The sequence below is a fragment of the Bufo bufo genome, chromosome 10 (assembly GCF_905171765.1).
Source record: "Bufo bufo chromosome 10, aBufBuf1.1, whole genome shotgun sequence".
Lineage (NCBI taxonomy): Eukaryota > Metazoa > Chordata > Amphibia > Anura > Bufonidae > Bufo > Bufo bufo.
The window spans coordinates 96265609-96288656 of record NC_053398.1 but is presented as its reverse complement, the minus strand read 5'-3'; the positions used below and the strand labels follow the sequence as shown (position 1 = coordinate 96288656).

Genomic DNA, 23048 nt, shown 5'->3' with positions numbered 1-23048 from the left:
CAGTTTATTTTCCTCTGTGAATACATTGGAGAAAAAAAATATTTAACAGCTTTGCTTTCTCCTCGTCGCTCTCTGCGACTCCCCCCTCATTACTCTATAAAGGGCAGACACCTTCAGATTTATACCTTTTTAACATTTATATAATTAAAGAACATTTTAGGGTTAGTTTTACTCTCTTTGGCAATTAATCTCTCGGTCTCTAGTTTGGCCGCTTTTATTAGTTTTTTACATGTTCTATTTTTTTCCTTATAGTTTTTCAGTGCTTCCGTGCTACCCTCCTGTTTTAGAGATTTATATGCTTTCTTTTTGTAATTTATTGCTTTCTTTACAGTTCTATTTATCCACATTGGTTTCTTTTTGTTCCTTAACCTTTTATTCCCATACGGTATGTACCTCTCACAATAAAATTTTAGGATGCTTTTAAAGATATCCCTTTTTGTGGCTGTATTTTTATTTTTGAGGACTTTGTCCCAGTTAGTTAGGCCTATGGCCTCTCTTAGTTGGCTAAATTTAGCTTTTTTGAAGTTTGGTATTTTTGTTCCTCTTTTGAATGATAATTGAAAGGTTATTACTTTATGGTAACTATTTCCCATGTGTCCCCCAACCTGCACGTCTGTTGTTCTGTCAGGTCTATTGGTTAATATTAAGTCCAGAATGGCCGTCCCTCTAGTCGGGTCCTGAACCAGTTGGGAGAGATAATTGTCTTTGGTTATTGCCAAGAACCTGTTTCCTTTATAAGATGTACAAGTTTCAGTTTCCCAGTCTATATCTGGGTAGTTGAAGTCCCCCATAATAACCACCTCATTATGATTTGCCGCCTCGTCTATCTCGTTTAGTAGTAAATTTTCTGTGGACTCTCGTATATTAGGTGGTTTATAGTAAACTCCTATTAGTAATTTATTATTATTTTTAGCTCCATGTATCTCTACCCACTGACTCCACATGAAATCTCAAATGAAATATTATTGCAATATGCATGCAATAGAAAACTATTGTATTTTTTTATGTATATTATTACATTTTGCTCTCTGCTAGTGCCCCCTGATGTTACTCCTGTGGCAGTAATTCTGGTCCACCCTCTCGTGCATTCAGTGATGGACTTTCCTGCTCTCTTCCTCCTCTCAGTACCGGCATGGTGATCAAATACTGAAGCAGTCCAGACACCTTTCATTTGCTCATTTTTTTATTCATGAGATAACCCCTTTGTTTCATATTAAAACACTTTTATTAGCGGATTTACAGACAACCTGTTGATGGAGAAAACTGGAGCATGTCTGGATTCCAGCACACTCCAATCTTACAGAGCCTAGTAAATAATAAAAATAAAAAATAAATTCCCACCAAATTCGCAGGCTGTAATGACTGTCTGCACGGCAGCACATTCCAATCAGAGAGGTCCTCAGCATTACTAAAACCACACCAGTCCAGCATCCTTGAAATATAGTTCTATACTGTGGGTAGGAGAGGATATCCATCTGGTCCTGTCAACTGGCTTTTTCTTCTGCGGAAGCTTAGTGATTTACCATTCATTTGATAAGTGTGTTCCTAAAAGTAAGAAAAAGCGGGAAAGCTAAGACGAATAGCAATTTTTCTGCTTTAAGACATAATTATTGCTGAAATTACTGCAATGGTGTGACACAATAGAGATGATTTTCAGTTCCAAAATAGTGGTGAGGAAGAAGTAAGGCAACACTCCGAAACGCGTTTGGTGCTCAATTTAACGACTTGCATAGTGGGATTATAACCATAACCCACATTTTTTGGAAAAGATACAACTGAACAGACTATAAAGACCCGAAAGACAACACCTGGAGAGGAACGCCCACAGGATCGAGGAAAAGGCAAGCACTAAATCTTGCTGCAACTAAACAAGGTCCATTGAATGTGAATGTGCGTGACTCGATAATTACAGTGCCTGGGTCGACTATTGAATCTGTGTATGAATAATACGAACACGCGGGATACCAAAATTCAAGTTCGATACTTTACAGAGAAAGATTCGACTTGTGTTATACTGCTGACCAACAGAAGGCCGCAAATAGGCCATACCACGTGGGACGCTAAAGCCTAGATCCAGTACGTCATAGTGGAAAACTATGCATACCACAGTGCCGGCTACGAATAAGCTAAGTAAAAGTTTGTGATTGTTTATTCGACGAACATTGTTTTCCCTTATCGATTATAATATTATCTGAAAACGTGGGACGCCACGAACTGGCTCGAATCGAGATAGCCTAAGTCGATTATTCAATTCGAAAAAATTGGGATTCGAAAAATTCCGATGATTGCATATATAAGTATACAATTTACCTCAATGCTCAAGTGCGTCCCGCGTCCATTTGTGATATTGGACATTTTATTAGAATTTTTTTTTTCCCTTTTTTACATTGGACATTTTATCTACAAGCTCTGTCTTGTTTTTATTGCGCTAATTGCCCTTATGTTTTACGGTGTGTAGATTATTGTTTTTTACTATAGTTGCTATTTTATATGGTTTTATTGTTGTAAAGGTGTTCAATAAATCGTACTGTTCGAACTTTCATGATTCGATGTGACTCCTTATGCTAAGTGCCCTTCTACAATTCTATTATAAATGTCTCTTTCTTGATTTGGGTGCATCAATTGCAGTAGGTACACCATAGTAATCCTAAAGCAGGGTGAGCCGCCCCATCCAATATTTTTATGAATTGGAGGTGTTTGAGAAGGATTCAAAATCCTCTGCACATACAGAATTAAAGGGGTATACCACTTGTTTAAAGTTATCCCCTATATACGATATGTGATTATTAGATTGGTGGCAGTTCTACCACTAGGAACCCCACGATCATGAGAACAGGTACCCTGTATCTCTTGGAACCCCCCTAAATGAAAAGAGTGGCAGGTCAAGCATGTGCACTCCCGCTCCACTGATCATTACAGGAGTTTCGGGAACAGTCAAGTACAGCGCTCGGCTATTTCCGGAACTCCAGAAGAGATGAATGGAGCAAAAGTTTGCATGTCCGACCTGTTGCTCTGTTCATTTCAGGTGGCTTTGAGAGGTATGGGGTACCAAGTCTCATGATCGTGGGGTTCCCAGAAATCTGATCGATAACTTTTAACAACCAGAATACTCCTTTAAACAAGAGAGAGACACTTACGTCTGTGATATACAGGTTTATATAAATTTGGAGCAGGATTTCTGAATAAAAAGCAGAGCAAATCTCCATAGGAATACTAGGAGAGACAGCAAGTGTATGTTGACACTAGGAGAGACAGCAAGTGTATGTTGACACTAGGAGAGACAGCAAGTGTATGTTGACACTAGGAGAGACAGCAAGTGTATGTTGACACTAGGAGAGACAGCAAGTGTATGTTGACACTAGGAGAGACAGCAAGTGTATGTTGACACTAGGAGAGACAGCAAGTGTATGTTGACACTAGGAGAGACAGCAAGTGTATGTTGACACTAGGAGAGACAGCAAGTGTATGTTGACACTAGGAGAGACAGCAAGTGTATGTTGACACTAGGAGAGACAGCAAGTGTATGTTGACACTAGGAGAGACAGCAAGTGTATGTTGACACTAGGAGAGACAGCAAGTGTATGTTGACACTAGGAGAGACAGCAAGTGTATGTTGACACTAGGAGAGACAGCAAGTGTATGTTGACACTAGGAGAGACAGCAAGTGTATGTTGACACTAGGAGAGACAGCAAGTGTATGTTGACACTAGGAGAGACAGCAAGTGTATGTTCAAACTAGGAGAGACAGCAAGTGTATGTTCAAACTAGGAGAGACAGCAAGTGTATGTTCAAACTAGGAGAGACAGCAAGTGTATGTTCAAACTAGGAGAGACAGCAAGTGTATGTTCAAACTAGGAGAGACAGCAAGTGTATGTTCAACCTAGGAGAGACAGCAAGTGTATGTTCAACCTAGGAGAGACAGCAAGTGTATGTTCAAACTAGGAGAGACAGCAAGTGTATGTTCAAACTAGGAGAGACAGCAAGTGTATGTTCAAACTAGGAGAGACAGCAAGTGTATGTTCAAACTAGGAGAGACAGCAAGTGTATGTTCAAACTAGGAGAGACAGCAAGTGTATGTTCAAACTAGGAGAGACAGCAAGTGTATGTTCACATTTTTTATTTTTTTTGGGCAGGTTTCAGTGCCGAAACGCCTTCCACTGGCCACGCCACAGTTCACATGGCCGAGGATTTTTGCTGTGCAGTTTTTCCAAACCACAGCAAGACTGTAGAAGTCCATTCTTGGTATGGTTACCATGCGGACCTCTTGGGAAGCCACAGAGAGAGCCTGCTCCCACAGAGGGAGAGGGCCTTGGATGCAGCAATTTCTGTATCAGCAATGCCACGGTGCTTATTTTAATATTCTGATTTCAAGAGACAAATTCTAAGATAAACAGGTCATTTCAATAATTTCTGGCCTAGACCAGGAACATTGCTGAGGCATACTATGTTTTGGCTAGTGAGTCCCCAGATGATGAGTGAGAAAGCCCAGATGTAAATTATAACTAGGGATGAGCGAATAGACTTCAGATGAAACATCCAAAGTAGATTCGCATAAAACTTCGTTCCAATACTGTACGGAGCAGGAGCTCCGTACAGTATTAGAATTATTGGCCCCAATGAGCCGAAGTTATTGCTTTGCGAAGTCTCACGAGACTTCACGTAATAACTTCCCAAATTAATTCGTACTGTTAAAAACAATTTCCCGAACTTGAGTTTGGTTCCAAAGTACCACTTGGAACCAAACCAGAGTTCGGGAAATGTTTTTTTTACAGTACAAATTAATTTTTTGAAGTTATTACGTGAAGTCTTGCAAGACTTCGCAAAGCAATAACGTCGGCTCATCGGAGCCAATACATTCTAAGGCTACTTTCACATTAGCGTTTTTTGCGGATCCGTCATGGATCTGCAAAAACGCTTCCGTTACAATATTACAACCGCACGCATCAGTCATTAATGGATCCGGTTGTATTAGGTCTTCTATGGCCATGACAGATCAGTCATTCACACCATTGAAAGTCAATGGGGGATGGATCAGTTTTCTATTGTGTCAGAGAAAACTGATCCGTCCCCATTGACTTACATTGTGTGCCAGGACGGATCCGTCTTGCTCCGCACCACATCGCGGACAGAAAAACGCTGCTTGCAACGTTCTTCTGTCCGTGATGGGAGCGCAACCAAATGGAACAGAAAGCATTTTGGTGCATTCCGATTCGTTCAGTTCAGTTTTGTCCCCATTGACAATGAATGGAGACAAAACTGAAGCATTTTCTTCCACTACTGAGATCCTATGACCGATCTCAATAGCGGAATTGAAAACGCTAATGTGAAAGTAGCCTAACACTGTACGGAGCTCCTGCTCCGTACAGTATTGGAACAAAGTTTTATGCGAATCGACTTTGGATGTTTGAAGAAAATCACAGAAATAAGATAATAATGCACTTCGTAAAGTAGAAGCAAGCATTATATATGGACAAAGTCCTCACTCTGATATGACAATATCTGAGACACTTAGCCAATATATTTTGATCAAAACACATCTGTGCCCGCCTACAAGGGTGTGCTTGCTCCTCCTCCCATTGGTTGCTTGATGCACATGGAGGGGACTAGGAGCAGCCATATGTGCAGGGTCTGTGCTTCTGAACATAGAAGCCCAATGGCGTAGGTAGGTTGAGCGTAGGACCTGCCTGACCTGAGACCACCTTGGCGCTTGGTAAGCGGGCACAGATGTGTTTTGATCAAAATATATTGACTAAGTGTCTCAGATATTATCATATCAGAGTGAGGACTTTGTCCATATATATAATGCTTGCTTCTACTTTATTAAATGCATTATTACCTTATTTCTGTGATTTTCTTCAATAATATGGCCAAGGACATCTGCACATTTATATATCATACCGTGCAGGATGTTTTTACCTTTGTTTTTTCTGTGATTTTTATTTTTTTTTAACTTCGGATGTTTCATCCGAAGCCGATTTGCTCTTTCCCAATTATAACTAATATTACTAGTGTTTCTCAAGTCTCCAAGTTTGGGGACATTTCAATAAAATAAAATTGATGAAATATCTATATCAAACCAAAAAGCACACAAAATAATATTTCTTTAATTACTCACGCTGTCATGCTCTTTCCACTTCCACTGAGCACAATGTATGGTGTTTTCTGGGCTTTCTGCTTCTCCTGCAGAAGGGCTACTGTACCAAGAGGAGTGTCACTAGAGCTCATTTTCTTTAATAGCTGATGTGAAAACAAAAGTGTACTGTGTTAGATCAATTTTAACCAATTCAGGCACTACTGGAAAGCAATGACACACACTACAACTGCCTACTGCAGTCGTAATATTGCTTATGTGGCAGATGCCAGTGCTGATGGGCTGTCAGTCTCCGCCTAGAGGACAGTAGATAATCTCTGAAATGTATTCAGGTGATCAACACAAGGGCTGAAGTCGAGTGATCAACTGCAAAAATCAGACTGCCATCTTGGACCTGTATCCTGCTCAGCCTTTTTCTCCCCCTGAATGAAACGGCAACATGCAGGTGAAATTTGATCGAAGCTTCAGTTTACTCACCGCTTCCTCATCCAGTTTCTTCATGCGTTTTTCTGTTTTCATTTTACCAGAACCTTTACCATGGAACCGATGAGACAGTTGTCTAAAAGCCTGTATTAACAGAAGTAAAAAGGAGATCAGAACCCTGCGGCGGCCATCAGCAGATAATCCATCAAAACTGGGCAGTGCTTACCTCTTTTGGACACAGTTTCCTTCCCGTTTCATCCACATACTCAATTTTGACATCTGGTCTGTACCCTTCCTTTTCCTTAAAGTCCTGTGTGAACCCTCTGTACTCCTCTCGCCTGCTGTACTTGTCATCTATTGCCCTGTTTCATAGTGACAAAAAGACATACACGAGTTGTGAACAAGGAGGAGCTCAGTTGGGTAGTCTGTTGTAAGCCAGATGCAGAACTTACAGACACTTCCTGGCATTGTGCTAAAATAAAGCATTAAAACACCTAAAGGCCCCACTCATCTTTTGATGATGGAAATTTGGTGCGACTGATGCACCACAAAAATCGCTAGCGGCTGTGCAGAATCCGCCTCATTGTTTTCAGTGGGAGGCCTCGGTATATAGCCGTGACCGCGCTAAGAATGGACATGAACAACGGCTGCAGCACAGCCTCTTACTGAACGGGAAAGCGGATTCCGTGCCATATTTCCAACACCAAAACGTCAACGAGCCACATGTAAATTAATCTTAATCACTCTTGCTTGTGGCAAACTTTGTTGCAAGAACAAGGTAACAGTTTCTTAAGTGATCAGGTATCCTAAATAACAGTCACAGCCGCACACAGGAAAAAATGATCACATTTACCATAATAGAAAATACTACCTATAGAGGAAAAAAAAAAAAAAAGTTACTGGACTCAGTGTAAGGTGTAATTTATTGATTGAAATCCCCATTTCCACTGGCTGGGATATAAATGAATAGAATACAAGTCACTATCTTTTTCAACAATACTCAGCAGCTACTCCTGCCTTATAACACGCTGTCTGTAGAGGAAACAATATGGTTTAACATGAACAGGCTCTCCTTAAAAGCAATTAGAAATGCTTATAGGCCAATAAGAAAGCATAAGTGGCCAGTGGGGTTATTATTACCCCGTGGTCTCGTCACTCAGTGCTGCTTATTTCAGGTGATGTATTAATAAGCAGACCTAAGTGAGTGGGGGGATGGGACGTAGGTGGCGCTTCATGTATGAAGTGATCATAACTTGAAGCATCTCTCGTGCCCAGGAAATATTCTATGGGGTGCTAAAAGTGTTGCTTACATTTTGTCTTCTATGCAGTACAAGGCATTCGGGAGTGATTTAGTGAAGGCTTTAATACGTGCGACCTTTTGTACTGTTGTTTCCAGTAAGCCTGCCGAGACACAAAAAAAAAAAAAAAAAAAAAAAACTTGTCAGAAGATACTATCATTTTATATTAATAAAGCTTGTACTATTTTAAGAAATCAAATTACATCAGATGTACGGAATCACAAGATTACTAAAAGATTTCCTAAATGCTCCTATAGTTCACTGCACTGCTCACTGGTTGATTGGAAAGTCTTTATATTGTAAAGGCATGTTTTAGGGTATGCTCACACGTCAGAAAAATCTACTGCATACCCCGAGGCCAACCCTCAGGATCTCTGCTGCTGCACAGGTTCTCCTCTGACTTTATAAAATCGCCTCCCTTTCCGTATGATTAAAAAATAAATACCTAAAAACCAATAAATATAAAAATATCATGGGTATCATCGCGATCGAAAAGACCCGTACTATTAAAATAGAAAGAATGGCGTAACAGAAAAAAGGGTCAAAATGGCCGACTTGCCATTTTTTCCATTGCTTCTCTTACCCAACAAAATGTAATAAAATGTGATCAAAAAGTCACGTACACTCCAAAATTGTAGCAATAAAAACTACAGATTGTACCGCAAAAAATTAGCCCCTAGACAGCTCAGTAGACATGAGTATAAAAAGTTATGGGGGTCAGAACATGGTGATGTTAAAAAAAAAAAAAGAAAATGATATCAAAGTTTAAATTTATTTTTACACTATTTAGACATAAAGAACCTATACATAAGGGGTATCGTTGCAATCGTACTGACGAAACGTTGTGGGAACAAAACCCGTAAAACGGTGGAGAATTATTATTTTTTTTTCCAATTTCATCCTATTTGGAATTTTTTTACCGCTTCCCACTACAATTTATGCCATAATTAATGGTGGCATTAGAAAGTACAACTTGTCCCGCAAAAATAAGCCCTCATACAGATATGTGACCAGTGGAAGAAAGCTCTTTACATAGGACTTACTCTCCCTCGCACCCCTGATGCCACTGCCTCCGCTGCACTGTGCTGCGGACTCTTCCAGTTCCAACTGGAGATGGCTGCTTCTTTTCCTGTTTGGCTGCATTGACTATAATGCAAATGAAAAGGAAAAGAAGCGGCCACATCTAGCGGGGACCTGGACGGAAGAGCCCACAGTGCGTAACAGTGGCATCGCGGGAGTATAAGTCCTATGTAAAACCTCCACAGGTTAGCACCATGCCCTAATTAGAGAACTGCCAAACTGTCACTCCCTAACGGAGCAAAACCATTGGTAACCAAAAGGGGCAAAGTACCTTAACTGTAGGGCCTTTGTTTTACCAATAATTGGGATCCTTATCCAAAGCCCTAGAAATTCAATCTTCTGATAAGTCAGAAGACAGAAAATTGTGCATGAAAGATGCATATTATAAGGGAAAACAAGCACAAAATAAAAACAGCACAAACTGTACTCATGTGGACCAGTCAGCTTCCTGATTTAATTTTCTAACCCGTCCTAAAAGAGGAATCTGCCATGAGTAACAGCATTTGCATTGTCTTACACTTCTCATCATGCATTCGCACAACGACTGATACCTTTGTTCTGACAAAGATGTAAAGCAGCAGCTAGGCCCCTGTTCACAATAGGCTCTTCGTCCAAAATGGTGGTTGAAGACGCAGAATACTGGTAGTACAGAAAGAAATGAATTAGGTTACAAACAGAATGCTAGTCTTATGAATTAGAATTTACTGTATTAAGATGAAAACCTTCAACATAGTTGAGCCAGTAAATAGTTTCAATATGCCATCTGATAAAATAGTAAGACAAAGGAGACGTGGCAACTGTAATAGTCCTCTCACTCACATCTTGGTGGGTTTTCTCCTCATCAAGGTTCACCATACTCCAACCAATGTTTTCATCGCCTTCAGAGTCGCCGTGTTCATTCTCAGACTCCTCATTATCCTTCTCAAAATCCTATGACAGACAATAACGGTGTGAATAAACCCGCATGGCGGCAATGACAAAAGTGGACTGGAGACATATTGCTATAGTTTCAAATAAATCTTCAGCTTGAAAAAAACTTCTTAGCCTGTAAACTGATGACCATTACCTTCTGTTATTACCATACATTTAGAAGTACATACATTAGGCCTTTATAGAGATAATTCAAGACAGAAGTACAAGTGAGATCACAGTTACAGCGCTTTTTACAAAGTCATTAGAAAGCATGCTGAAGGTAAATGCTTCTTTATACGGGGCTGTGATCTGGGAAGGAGCATTCCTAGCAATGCTCAGTCCCGATAATTGCTATGTGTAAAAGGTGGCGGCAATCACCTGATGAACAAATTCATGAAGTTAATGCAGTCACCTTGGTTTTTGACAACAGATTGTTCTGTCTAAACGGCAACTTGCTGCCCAGAAACAATGATTCTCTATGGGGATGAGCGAGCAGCAGCAATCCTTTGTCCGCATACAGAGGAGGTGACTGCTGCGTGTAAATGCAGCACTCTCCTCCTCTGACGAGCAGGCAATTATCAGGAACATTAGACAGTTTCCAATAATTGCCTAGTGTTAGCCCATGTAAAGAAGCCTTATGTATACTGGGTGGGCATAAATGTATTTACCCTAACCTTGACCATTAGAACAGAGCTCTCCTTTCTACCATGTTACCTCATACCTATAACATGGCAAAAGTGCAGCATAATGTTCTCTCGCAAACAGCGATATGTTAAAGCCTCTCCTAACTGTCTGTGCACCAAAGTACATTTCCGTACATGTATCCGTAATCTCAGTGGGTTAAGACATGAGTCCCATCCTTAACCCATGTATGTGATCAACCCCCCCCCCCCCCGATGTTTTTTGTTGCATGTGGCGGATCTCCCCCACTCCCAGTAATCACGTGTGAGTGTGCATGTCCAGAGCCTCAACGACTCATACTTCCCTTCAGACATGCAACCACCCATGGGACATCCTGACACAAACTCCAGGCAATGTTACTTTCCATTGAATGGAAAAAATACATTTTAAACTTGCAAATCCCCACTACTTTTGTATTGTCTGGAACGTTTATAGTATATAAACTAACCTAGTACCTATCAAACAATTCATCAAAGGTGTCTCATGGATCACTTAATATAAAGGAAATCTAAATTATTAAGAACAAAAATACCTGACCACAATGTTGTCCATGGAGTGTCACAGTTGTTTTGTGAAATTTGATATAACTATGATAATATTAATGGCGAATAATGTGTCCCATCACCTTATAGTTTACAATGTGTCATATATGACTGTGTAAAAAGTATCATAACCATCATCTCACTACACTGAGGTTCTAAATCTCTATTTAAAGAGTATCTGACGTCCTACGTAACGGCCAACAGGTCTGCACTCCTAGTAGCCTAAACAGCACACAAGAGCGAAGAAAGAATCCATCCGATTTCAATTTATAATTACTATGCCCACCTCCCTCTGTGGTGCCCGGCAGGCTGCTGTGTAGTCCCCTCACGAGTCCACAGTATTCTTTCAGAACTCCAAGTGGCACAATTTTATTTTGTGCAATTTAGCGTCCAGTAGTTCCTGACTAGATAACCTAGTAAGCGCTTTAAGCCTTTTAATTGTAAAAGATTCGTTTTGGAGGACAAGTTTATGACGCCTCTCGCTGTAGCGGGTTAAATGACGACATATTTGCAGAGTCCTATGAAATACATCCCTTACCATTAAATCCTCTTGATCTTCCCTGTTCCCTGCTAAACCATAGGTTGGTATCTCCCCAAGAGTTCTGCAGAATTCGGAGGTTGCATTAAATACAATGGACCCTTTCTTATCATCGTCTTCATCTTCATCTTGGCTCTTTTGAGTGTTGAGATTTTTTACCACTGAAGCAATCTTGAGAGAGAAAACAGAATGATAAAAGTAGGACAGGTCAGATCAATGGTTTTACAATTTAAGACTTCTAAACTACAGAATGGTAAAACGCAAACTCTCTCCCCAATATATTTCCCTCTCAGCATCTGACTTAGCATCCCTACTTTTGATGATGGATACACTCATAAGCGCTCCCCTCCATTAGTTCCAGAGGTGTCTACCTCTCTAAAGTTCCCCTCCGATCTGGTTAGTTACATACCAGATCTGTCAATTTCACCACTTGTCAAGTGTACTGTGGCTAATAAAGAGGTGTCCCACTAGACACAGCTTGCCATGGTCAGCGCGGTTCCTGGCTTGGAAGAGCCGACGGCATCAACCAAAAACAACGAATGCTCATTAATATGGGTAGGCACACTTGGTTTTCCTATTTTGATTTGTATGCCATTTGTAAAAATCCCTTTCTTTTGATCCCAACTGTAATAATTTTCAGCTACAACAGACCTAAGAGGTTCAGTCACCAATGATGTGTTTTATCACTGGCAATCTGCAATTACATATCCAAAATGTGGGCACATTAACTACAAAATAAGCTTGTATTATATAATTATCAATTCAAAGCTCTTATCAGCGTTCAAGTTTATTTCTGAAACCCAGGAGACAGATTTGTTTCACCATTCTATTATATTCATGCACTTACCTTCTCACTACTGTCTTTCTGCTGTTGAATTTGTTTCAGACGCCTACTTTTTTCAAGCTGTTGGTGCAACTCAATTTCCAAGTCATCTTCCTCTACAATCACTGGAGATCCTGGACCCACTTCTAAAACAAGTAATGAAAAAGAATACGGGTAAGAGATTAGGAAGATGAATAGCATCCTAAGAGAAAGAGAAAGAGAACGAGAAAGATTTGCGTAAAACAGTATCAAAAGGTGTAAGTGCAGCCAGTACATATTACAAAGGTAATCAATATCCGATCGGTGGAGGTCCGACTCCCGGCAACCCCTACCGATCAGCTGTTTGAAGAGGTGGTGGTGCTCGTGCGAGCACTATCTCCTTTTCGAGATTACACTGCGCGTTGTCCCGCTTGCTTGTTACAAGTGAATGGAACAAGCACTTCTAATTACACTGCGCCGATGAGACTTCCGAGACGAAGCACAGTGTAATCTTGAAGAGGAAGTGGCGCTCGCACACACGCTGCCTCTTCTTCAAACAGTTGATCGGCAGGAATGCCGGGAGTTGGACCAACACCAAAGCGGATATTGATGACCTATCCTGACAAAGGGTCATCAACAGTGATGGCCAGTTCGCATGTGAACATATGCGGGCTGCCATCTTTTTTCACAAGTCCGCCGAGGCACAGGTAAGCCCTTAACTGTGCCGCGAGCCGGTCTGAAAACAAGTGCGGTCAGCGGGAGCAGTCAGTTCCGAGAACAGCCACCGGGGGCCTTTATCAGGCTGTTTTTCGGAACTGCCTGCTCCCGCTGACCGCATTTGTTTTCAGACCGGCTCGCGGCACAGGTAAGGGCTTACCTGTGCCTCGCCGGACTTGTGAAAAAAGATGGCAGCCCGCATATGTTCGCGGGCGAACAATGCGAACTGGCCATCACTGGTCATCAATATGTATTGGCCGCACAACCCCTTTAAGTGGTAGGTTATTAAAGCAAATAACATTTATCCCTCCCAACTCCTCCATACACATGCATGCTTTGTTCAGTATCCGTTTCAATAGCAAGAGAGGAGAAATACACTGACAGCTCTGGCGGTAGCTTATCTCCTACCAGAACAGAAGCATCAGGCTTGCCCAATCCATCTTTCCCCCAACATTGTCTATTCAGAGCGAGTCGTGAGGCCCCATACACATTAGCTGGCTGGCCCGGCCAAAATCGGCAGGTTCACGCAAAGATGAGCTAATATGTTTGTATCGATAGCACCTCCTCCATGCTAGTATATACTAGAATGTCTATTCAGCAAATACATTTAAAATCATTGGAACTAAGATTTCAAGTAATTGTTAAGTGGAGTTCTAACCTTCGTCACTAATGTCCATACTCTCCAAACGTACATCATCTGACTGAGGCATGGACGCTTTTATCTCCACATCCTGCCTTTCATCATCTGAATCAACATGCCTTCGGCCTCGTCCACGAGATCTAAAACAGAAAATATTCAGCCATAATAATGTTCCTGTTTCACTGGATATTTCAAAACAGAAAAATGGGTCAATGGAACAGGAAAAACAGATGTAAATGGGCATAAGGGCTCATTCACACGAACGCGTGCTGCCCGTTGCCGTATTGCGCACTGCATTTACGGATCCGCACTACATGGGCACCATTCAATGGCCATTCCACATCACGGATGCGGACCACTTGAAATCCGGAGATGCGGAACGGAAGAACACTATGGAAGCACTACGGAGTGCTTTCTGGGGTTTCGTTCCGTGCTTCCGCACCACAAAAAGATAGAGCAAGTTCTATCTTTTTGCGGAATGGATGGATTGCGGACCTATTTAAGTGAATCGGTCTGCGATCCCCATCCGCCTGCCCCACAGACTGTGCCCATGCATTGTGCGGTCCACAGCACGGGCTTCACACGTTCGTGTGAATGAGCCCTATATCAGAACAAAATGACACAAACCCATGAAAGAAGGAGTGTTCACTTTGGATGCAGGCTGTAGATCGGGAGCTAACCCCATGCTTCAAAGCAATGAACTTGGATATCATGGGCCCATACTTTGTATCTCTGGCCAAGACAAAAAACCTTTTCCACTAGGGACTCTCATAGAACCCTGTCAAATGTGGGAGCCAAATCCCAGAAATGGAGACACCCCCATCCAAGAGAATCTGAACACTGAGACGGCTTGGTGAATACTAAGCTGATAAGGAAAAAAATCTCTGGGCAGTCAATGAAAATGGCCAGAAGCAAAAACAAGATTTTTGTATAACTTACCAGTAAAATCTCTTTCTCGCTCTTTCCTTGGGGGACACAGAAGACCTTGGGTATAGCTCATCTCCATAGGAGGCGTGACACTAAGTGAAAGCTGTTAAACCCCTCCTCCACAGCTATACCCTCAGCCTGGAGAGAGAGACTGCCAGTTGCGTGTCCAAGCAGTGAGAAAAGGCAAAGTCCAACAAGGAACCAACAAGACAACTACCCAACGGGTAACAAAAACTCGGAAACCGTGCAGAGAAAACAATGAATGGGTGGGTGCTGTGTCCCCCAAGGAAAGAGCGAGAAAGAGATTTTACTGGTAAGTTATACAAAAATCTAGTTTTCTCGCCCAGTTTCCTTGGGGGACACAGAAGACCTTGGGACGTTCAAAAGCAGTCCAAAAGGGGAAGGACCACAGCTCCAAGGTGAAGCACCCGAAAGGCATCAATAAACCGCCGCCTGCAGACCCAGGCGGGCCAAGGCAGCATCTGCCAGAGTATGCACCCTGTAGAACTCGGTAAGGCGTGCAAGGAAGACCTGTGCCCGCCTTGCCCAGGAGGCACCGACCGCTCTGGTGAAATGAATGGTGACACCAAAGGCAGAATCCTGCCCTTGGTGCGGTAATCTCAGCAATAGCCAATCTGATAAAGCGGAGGAAAACCACCCTGGAGTCAGTCAACCCTATGCATGGACCTTCTGGAAACCCAAGAGGCCGAACGTCGACAAGAGTCGGAGATCTCCAAGTAAAAACGGCAAGGCCCAAACAACGTCCAAATCGGTGAAGTGTTGAAGCGAAAGGCAAACACCACCTTCAGAAGGAAGGAAGGAATGAAGAAACGTGATGTAGAACAGCCCTGTCCTGGGAAAAGACAGAAGGCTCGGAACAAAAAGGGGTCATTCAGGCACCCATCAGAGACACGACTGATACGGAAACACAACCGTACAGGACAGAAGGGGTAGAGAGAACTTCTGTAACGGCTCCAAGGACAAGATTGGAGCGCCGAGAGCTCAGTATGTAGTCCCCAGGGCGGTACCGAAGGACAGTACAGAGGAACCAAAGAGCCACTCCGAGGAAGAAGGTCTTGACAGGCCCAGAGGGTCGGGGAACGCTGGAAGAGGAAGAACAGCGCCGACACTTGACACCTCAAGTAAAGGAGTCCCAGTCCCAGGTCGGACAGGAAAAAAAAGACAGAACCCATGGGGAGAGAAATTCAGAGTGGGGAATGCACAGCTTCCCACAGAACCCCAGACAAAAAACCCTAAGTCTTACGACAGATCCTGGACGAAACACAGCCAGGAGCGGACAGTAGCGAACCCGCTGGAGTCGCCTGGCAAGCGGGCGAAAACCCAATGTGATCAGGCGCAGACCAGTAACACGGGCAGAAGGGTCGACAAAAACTGGTCCCGTCGGCCCTCGAGCAACGTTGTCCCGTATCCACCCGAGTGGGGGAGCAGAAGGACAGACGGAAAGGAACCAAAGGATCCGCCAGATGCCAGGACAAGACAGGCTAAAGTCCATGCTGATGTAGCCACGTTGTACAGTCCCGGTGTGGGAGATCAAAGGACAATCTGGATCGAAAGGTAGTCCCCCCAAGTTACCGAGAAGATAAGTCTACAGCAGGACCATTGTCTTAGAATGGACCACGCAATCTGCACTCAGCGGGAGGACAGAACGCGGTAGACTCGGTAAATAGGCACACAGCTAATACAGCCAGTGTGAACAAGGGAGACAGTACGAGGCCAAAAGGAACACCGGAACCATCCACATGAACAACCATGCTCTCCCCAAAGGGGAGGACAGTGAAAGAACAGCCTCTGAAGTCTGGCGGGGCAGAAGCCACATCGGAGTGCTCTGTACCGAGCGGGGGCCAAACAGAGCCGACGAGATAAGGTAGTCGAGACAGAGGCCGGCATAACACCCTCCAACCGAAAGGAGGAGGAGTGGGCAACAGGGAAGCCATAGGACAGCTCAAAAGCAGAACCCCGCTACACTGTGAGACGCCCGGTTCACCGCATCGCAGAAGGCGAATACCCTGAAGAACCCAAGGCGGAGGTCCTCCGGACCTGGGTAATCGAGCACCCAAGAGAAGTTGGGTGACCTTCCCGAGAAGAGCTGCCCGAACCTGGTAGCAGATCAGACTGAAGCGTAGAGGCGCCAAGAGGAAGGACTCATACCACACTGCATCCGAAAAGGAGGAAATTGCAGCAGGCAAGGGAACCGCAGTCCTGCCAGAGCCAACGAAGAATTCGAGGGGCGCTGCAGACAACAGCACTCTCGACCATGTGACCACTAGCGCAGGGAAGCAATGCCGCGGAAGAACGAATGGGCACGCATCTAGGACCCATGAACACTCCCTGGGATGAAAGGCCAACTAAATTAATGAGTACCACCCAGCTCGGTGCAGCAGAGAGCAATAGAGCCTGTCCGGGTCAGGTGGACAGAATGAACTCCTTAGAGACGAGTGCAAGGCTTGCGGCAAGCATTGAATCCCAAGAAAACAAAAGTATGCCGCAGGAAGCAGGTGAGGCATACGTACAAGCAGCCCCGTAAGCAGTGAGAAGGCCAACCCATCTACAGGAGGAGAAAGCATACACGGCCCAAACAACGCACAAGAACGTCCGCTCACTGCAAAAAGGGGCTCGCCACAGCATGTACAGAATTGCAAAGTGCAACCTGAAAGGGAGTTATGCACAAGCCTAGTATAGCATGCGATGGAACGCAATCAGTCCGCCCCGAAAGGGGGGAAATTGTACTTGGCAAACTGCAGTCGGCAAGAGTGCAAAGGCCCGTCCCAAAAGGGAGTGATGCCTAAGGCTGTACCCACTTCAGAGAAGCAGGACATACCCTATAATCCAGCAGGAACGCAGGAGGTCCACCTAGTGAAAGGGGAACATGCACAGGGTTATCCTAGCATTAAGTGAGTGAGCAATAATACACCCAACACTGAACTCAGCGAGAGTGCAACTACTCTGCCAATGAAGGGGGACATGTACAAGTCCAGCACAGCCATACAAGGACAGCCGTGAATCTCATGAGCGTGCCAAATTCTGCCCATGGAATGAGGGGTGGTCACGCACAAGGCCAGCACCGTATCCAATGGAAGTGCAAGCGTTCCACCCATGTTAGAGGGCCATTCTCATGGCCAGCAATGTATCCGGTGAGAGTGTAGCATGCCGCCCAGAAAAAGGGGGGGGTAATGCACATGGCCAGCATCTCATCCAGGGAGAGTGCGAGCACACCGCCATGTATGGGAGTCATACACATGGCCAGCAACGTACCGGCGAGAGACAAACACAGTCAGTGAGAATGTGTGTATGTCGCCTGAGGAAGGAAGGCATGCCCCTGGCTGGCAGCGAATCCAGCGAGAGTGCATACACCGCCCACGGAAGAGGGGTCATGCATATGGCCGACAGCGGATCCAGCGAGAGTGCAAGCACCCTGCCATGTATGGGGTACATGCACATGGCCAGCAACGTACCTGCGAGAAAACAACCACAGACAGAGGGATGTATGTATGCTGCATGAGGGAAGGAGGCATATCCAAGGCCGGAAGCGAATCCAATGAGAGTGCAGCATACCGCCTATGAAAGGGGGTCATGCCTATGGCCGGCAGCGAAACCAGTGAGAGTGCAGCATAGTAACATAGTACATAACATAGTACATAAGTACATCATAGCACATCAGTGAGAGTGCAGTATTCCGCCTAAAAAGGGGGTCACGCACATGATCGGCAACAGATCCAGTAAGAGTGCAGCGTTCCGCCTAGAGAAGGGGGTCACGCACATGGCCGGCAGCGAATCCAGTGAGTGCTGCGTTCCGCCCATGGAAGGGGGTCACGCACATGGTCGGCAGCAAATCCAGAGAGAGTGCAGCGTTCCGCCTATGGAAGGGGGTCGTGCACATGGCCAGCACCGTATCCGGTGAAGGTGCAGTATTCCGCCTAAGAAGGGGGTCATGCACATGGCCAGCCGGCAGCCAGGGAGAGTGCAGTATCCCGCCTAGGAGGGGAGAGGGGGGGGGGGGGGGGGGGGGGTGCACATGGCAGGCACCATAACTGGAGAGATGATGAATGCTGCCTATGGAAGGGCCGCATGCACTTGGCCAGCGCCGTATCCTGGAAGAGAGCAAGAAAACCGCCTAAAAGGGGAAATGCCCTAGCAGCGACGCAGGCTGGGAGCGCAACACCATGCCGCCTGTGGAAAGAGGTCATGCAGCACTACTGATGAGGCTGCAGCGTCCTGCGCAGTCCAATAGAAATCAGTTATCTATTATTCATATTTTTTTTTTTCATTTATATATTTTAAACACAGCCTCTCTGAGGCTAAAGGGGAGCCACCCTATAGGGGCACAGATCGTCTGCGAGTCAGGAAAAAGGGGGCCAACCATACAGGCCCATTGGGAGCCGGCCTGTACCCAAAGGGTTAACAGGGATCCGGCCTGGAGGGCGGCGCTGCGATCCCCTGGGGGCGGAGGAACCCCCAGGCGGGAAGAATTCGCGCCTGGAGAAGTTCCCGCCCCCTCCACCAGAGGCCAGAATTTTGCGGCCTAGAAGGCCGCGAAGCCGGGGACTAAATTTGCGGCGCCCGGCCCTTATGTACCGCCGGGCCGGTCGGAATTGCGGCTCAGCAGGCTGCGAAGCCTGGGACAAAATTTGCGGAGCCCCGCCGACCGGCACCGACGGGGCCTGCTGGGGCCAAGTCAAGCCCAATGCCAGCCGCGGGAGCCCACCCCGCCGGCCGGAAGAGTCAGGGGCCCGGAATGGCGGCTCGCCGGCCGCGGGAGCTCACCCCGCCGGCCGGAAGAGTCAGGGGCCCGGAATGGCGGCTCGCCGGCCGCGGGAGCTCACCCCGCCGGCCGGAAGAGTCAGGGCCCGGAATGGCGGCCTAGTAGGCCGCGGAGCCTGGGCTAAAATTTTTCCGGCGCCCGGCCGCACCGGAATATTAATGCTGGCCGGAGGCGAGGCCTTACTCCACAGCCTCAGGCCTTGAGCAACCCTCCGGTAAGGAGATGGGGGGACCCAGAGACCGGGTGCCCGTGCGGATAGAGGAGCAGCTTCTGCAGCTAGCTCCATGTCCTATGGGGGCCAGGAAAGGGGGGGGAGGCAGGGAGCAGATTGTCGCTCTGCGGCACCCCAGGGGCCAGCCTAGGTCCAGCAGGGAAAGGGTCCAGAGGCCCAGTATGGGGGTCAGGCACGCAGGAGAGCAGGGTGGGGGACGTAGTGCTGGAGAAGCCAATCTCTCACCATAGCCGTCTTCACCCTCGGTCCATTCCAGCAGGGTCGCCCCTTCAGCTACTGGCACCGTAGTGGCAGGACTCTGGAAGAGGGACTTGGCGTGCGGGCGACCCTTGCGCTGGCGGGATGTAGGGGAGCTGGGCTACCCTGATCCACCTTGTCTTCTGTGGGGGAGGCAGCAGTGCGGGTGACCGGCACTGGCGCAGCTCAACCCCGGGAGAACAGAGAGGTCTAGTGTGTGTCTGTTGTCCCTGATGATCTGGAACAAAAAGAAAAGAAAAAAGTAGAAAACAGCCCTGCAGAGCAGGGAGTGTCTTGCCTCCTTGGACACTAAGCAAAAACTGGCAGTCTCTCTCTCCAGGCTGAGGGTATAGCTGTGGAGGAGGGGCTTAACAGTTCTCACTTAGTGTCACGCCTCCTATGGAGATGAGCTATACCCAAGGTCTTCTGTGTCCCCCAAGGAAACTGGGCGAGAAAGTGGAATAACTGCACTGTGGTAAGACCTCACCCTGATCACAGGTTGGAAACCCCCACAGGAACCTAACAAGGGAAAGGTGGAAGACCAGCAAGACTCAGCCGTCACAATGATGGCCTGTATACAGGGGTGCTGTCTAGAAGAGGATCAGTCAGGTAGACTATTCAAGAAGTCCTGGAAGGCGATACACAAGTGAGATCCTCAGCCAGATACGCAGATCATGCCCAGACGTATTCCAAGGAGTGAACGGGAGCAGGTGAATGTCTGAATGGTATCCTGGAGCACTGTGGTAATGGATCAAGTATGCTCCCTACAAGACTCTGCATGTCTGCCTCCTATGGACACTAAGCTAAAAGAGACTAGCTCAATGTCTGCAGGAGGGTTATAGCTGGCAGGAGGAGCCAACACTTTTTTCTGTATTTTGTGTCGCCTTGCCATGGCAGCAGCTATACCCATGGTTTTCTGCGCCCCTCAATGACACGAGCAAGAAGCACATTAATGTGGAATAATTCTACAATATGGATTCCTTCAATATTTGCATATTTTCCTATAAAGTAGTAAGGTAAAGTACCTACCTTGAACCAAGGTCACTTGCACGGGTATCAGGTTTCATAAGCAACAGGTCATCAGGCAGAGATTTCTCCTTCTTACGGATCTTTTTCACACGTCTCTTTGTTTTCTTGAAGGAGACCTTTCATTCAAAAGGGACAAACATTATCAGCTAGTTTGTTCAGATTGCACACGGATATTAAAATGTGTCCCATTCAAATGCACCCACATTTTCCAAGCAGATGTCCAAGTGACCCACCCTCTCAGAAATCAAATCAAGAACTATGGAAACTCCCAACAGATTCCAATCTGACCCCAGTTCTGCAGTCGTACCATTTCGTCTGATGTGTAGTACTCGGAGGCAATTTTCAGCGCCGGGAGGTCTAGTGTCTGTGCCTGGTTGTGCAGGGTTTGACGAATATTCTCCAGTTCTTTTTCCCAGGATCCATCTGCTGTACCACCACTTTCCAAGCGGAATGATTTCTTCTTTTCCCCTTCTATCTCCTCATCATACTTCGAAAGTACAGACTTGTGTTTGAACTAAATCAAAAACACATACACATTCCATCAAAAATTACACTTAGCTTGTGCATACCTGCTGCAGTGCTTAAAATGGTTTTCAATTTCAATAAAGTCCTTGATGCTATATCGCTTGGAAATGCTATCAACTGCTGATAGATGGGAGTTCAACCTGCAAGTTTAAGGGTCCATTCTAGGGATCGACCAATATTGATTTTCTAGGGCCGATAATCAATGAACTTTCTGGCCGATAGCCGATAATTTATACAGATATTCAGCGAATTTTCATTTTTGGAAAAAATAAATTCCTACACAAATCTGCTGAAAATGAATATGTTTATTGTTAACGTGTAGGTTTTTTTCTTGTAAATCTTATTTTTTTCATTTATAATTAATATTTTGGTGTGTTTTTATTTTATTTTTATAACTATTAGCCCCCTTAGGGACTAGAACCCTTGTCCAATTCACCCTGATAGAGATCTATCAGGGTGAATAGGATCTCACACTCTCCCTGCTGCACTGTGCTTTGTGCACACAGCAGCATGGAGCCGACTATGGCAGCCAGGGCTTCAGTAGCGTCCTGGCTGCCATGGTAACCGATCGGAGCCCCAGGCTTACACTGCTGGGGCTCCGATCAGAAGCTGCCACTGCACCACCAATGAGGAGGGGAGAGGGGACCCTGTGGCCACTGCCACCAATGATCAATACTGGGGGGCTTGGGTGGGCGAGTGCACTGCGCCACCAATGTCTTTAATACTGGGGTTGGGGGAGAGGGGGCGCACTGCACCACCAATGTCTAATACTGGGCTTGGGTGGTGGGGGGGGCACACTGCGCCACCAATGTCTTTAATACTGGGCTTGGGTGGTGGGGAAAGGGCGCACTGCGCCACCAATGAAGATACCTCTCTCATTCATTCATATACAGGAGGCGGGAGCCGGCTGCAGAATCACATAGCCGGCTCCCGACCTCTATGAGCGGTAGCCGCGATCTGCTGCACCTAAGGGTTAACTACCGCAGATCGCAGCAACCGCTCAGAGGTCGGGAGCCGGCTATGTGATTCTGCAGCCAGCTCCCGCCTCCTGTATATGAATGAATGAGTTAGTTAACATCATTGTGAGTTACGGTAGTTAACATCATTGGTGGCGCAGTGGCCACAGCTCCTCCCCTCCTCTTGTCCTCCCTTCTCTCATTGGCAGCAGCAGCATGGGGGGGGGGGGGGGGGGGAGGAGACACTGCTTTCCTTTTTTTTTCTTAGTCTATTTTTAATACTGTATAGAGGCTCTTGTGTATACCTGTTTTAGATGATGTGCTATGTACTGGTTATCTACCATCTTGCATCAAGCAGTACTTACAGATCTAGTGCCACCAATCCAGTTCTCCTGGCTGCATAGATGAAGTCATGTTGAGGGCTTATTTTTTGAGGGAAGATTTTTTTCTTTGGTATCACTTTAGGGTACATAGCACTTTTTGATCATTTTAATCTTTTTTTTTTTTTTTTGTAGTGAATTTTTTAAAGGACGTACACCGTGAAGGATAAATGATGTGATAATTGTGCAGTGCAGGTCACTACGAATGTGACAAAACCAAATGTGTGGAGGGTTTTTAGTTTTGCAATTCCATTCAAA

At 45.6% G+C, this 23048-nt stretch overlaps 1 protein-coding gene across 1 annotated transcript in view; it reads right to left on the bottom strand.

Moving 5' to 3' along the window:
• Nucleotides 1-1179: 1179 nt before the first annotated feature.
• The window catches only part of SART1 (spliceosome associated factor 1, recruiter of U4/U6.U5 tri-snRNP), a 33637-nt gene continuing 11768 nt past the window's right edge, over nt 1180-23048 (bottom strand). Inside the window, exons 10-21 of the mRNA XM_040409835.1 lie at nt 21237-21443; nt 20930-21045; nt 13743-13864; nt 12413-12534; nt 11566-11736; nt 9712-9822; nt 9444-9531; nt 7825-7915; nt 6741-6876; nt 6569-6658; nt 6116-6237; nt 1180-1545 (exon numbers count right to left, since the gene is read on the bottom strand). Coding sequence (XP_040265769.1) covers nt 1527-1545; nt 6116-6237; nt 6569-6658; nt 6741-6876; nt 7825-7915; nt 9444-9531; nt 9712-9822; nt 11566-11736; nt 12413-12534; nt 13743-13864; nt 20930-21045; nt 21237-21443 — 1395 coding nt within the window. The 3' untranslated portion in view covers nt 1180-1526. The remainder of the gene's footprint in view (nt 1546-6115; nt 6238-6568; nt 6659-6740; nt 6877-7824; nt 7916-9443; nt 9532-9711; nt 9823-11565; nt 11737-12412; nt 12535-13742; nt 13865-20929; nt 21046-21236; nt 21444-23048) is intronic.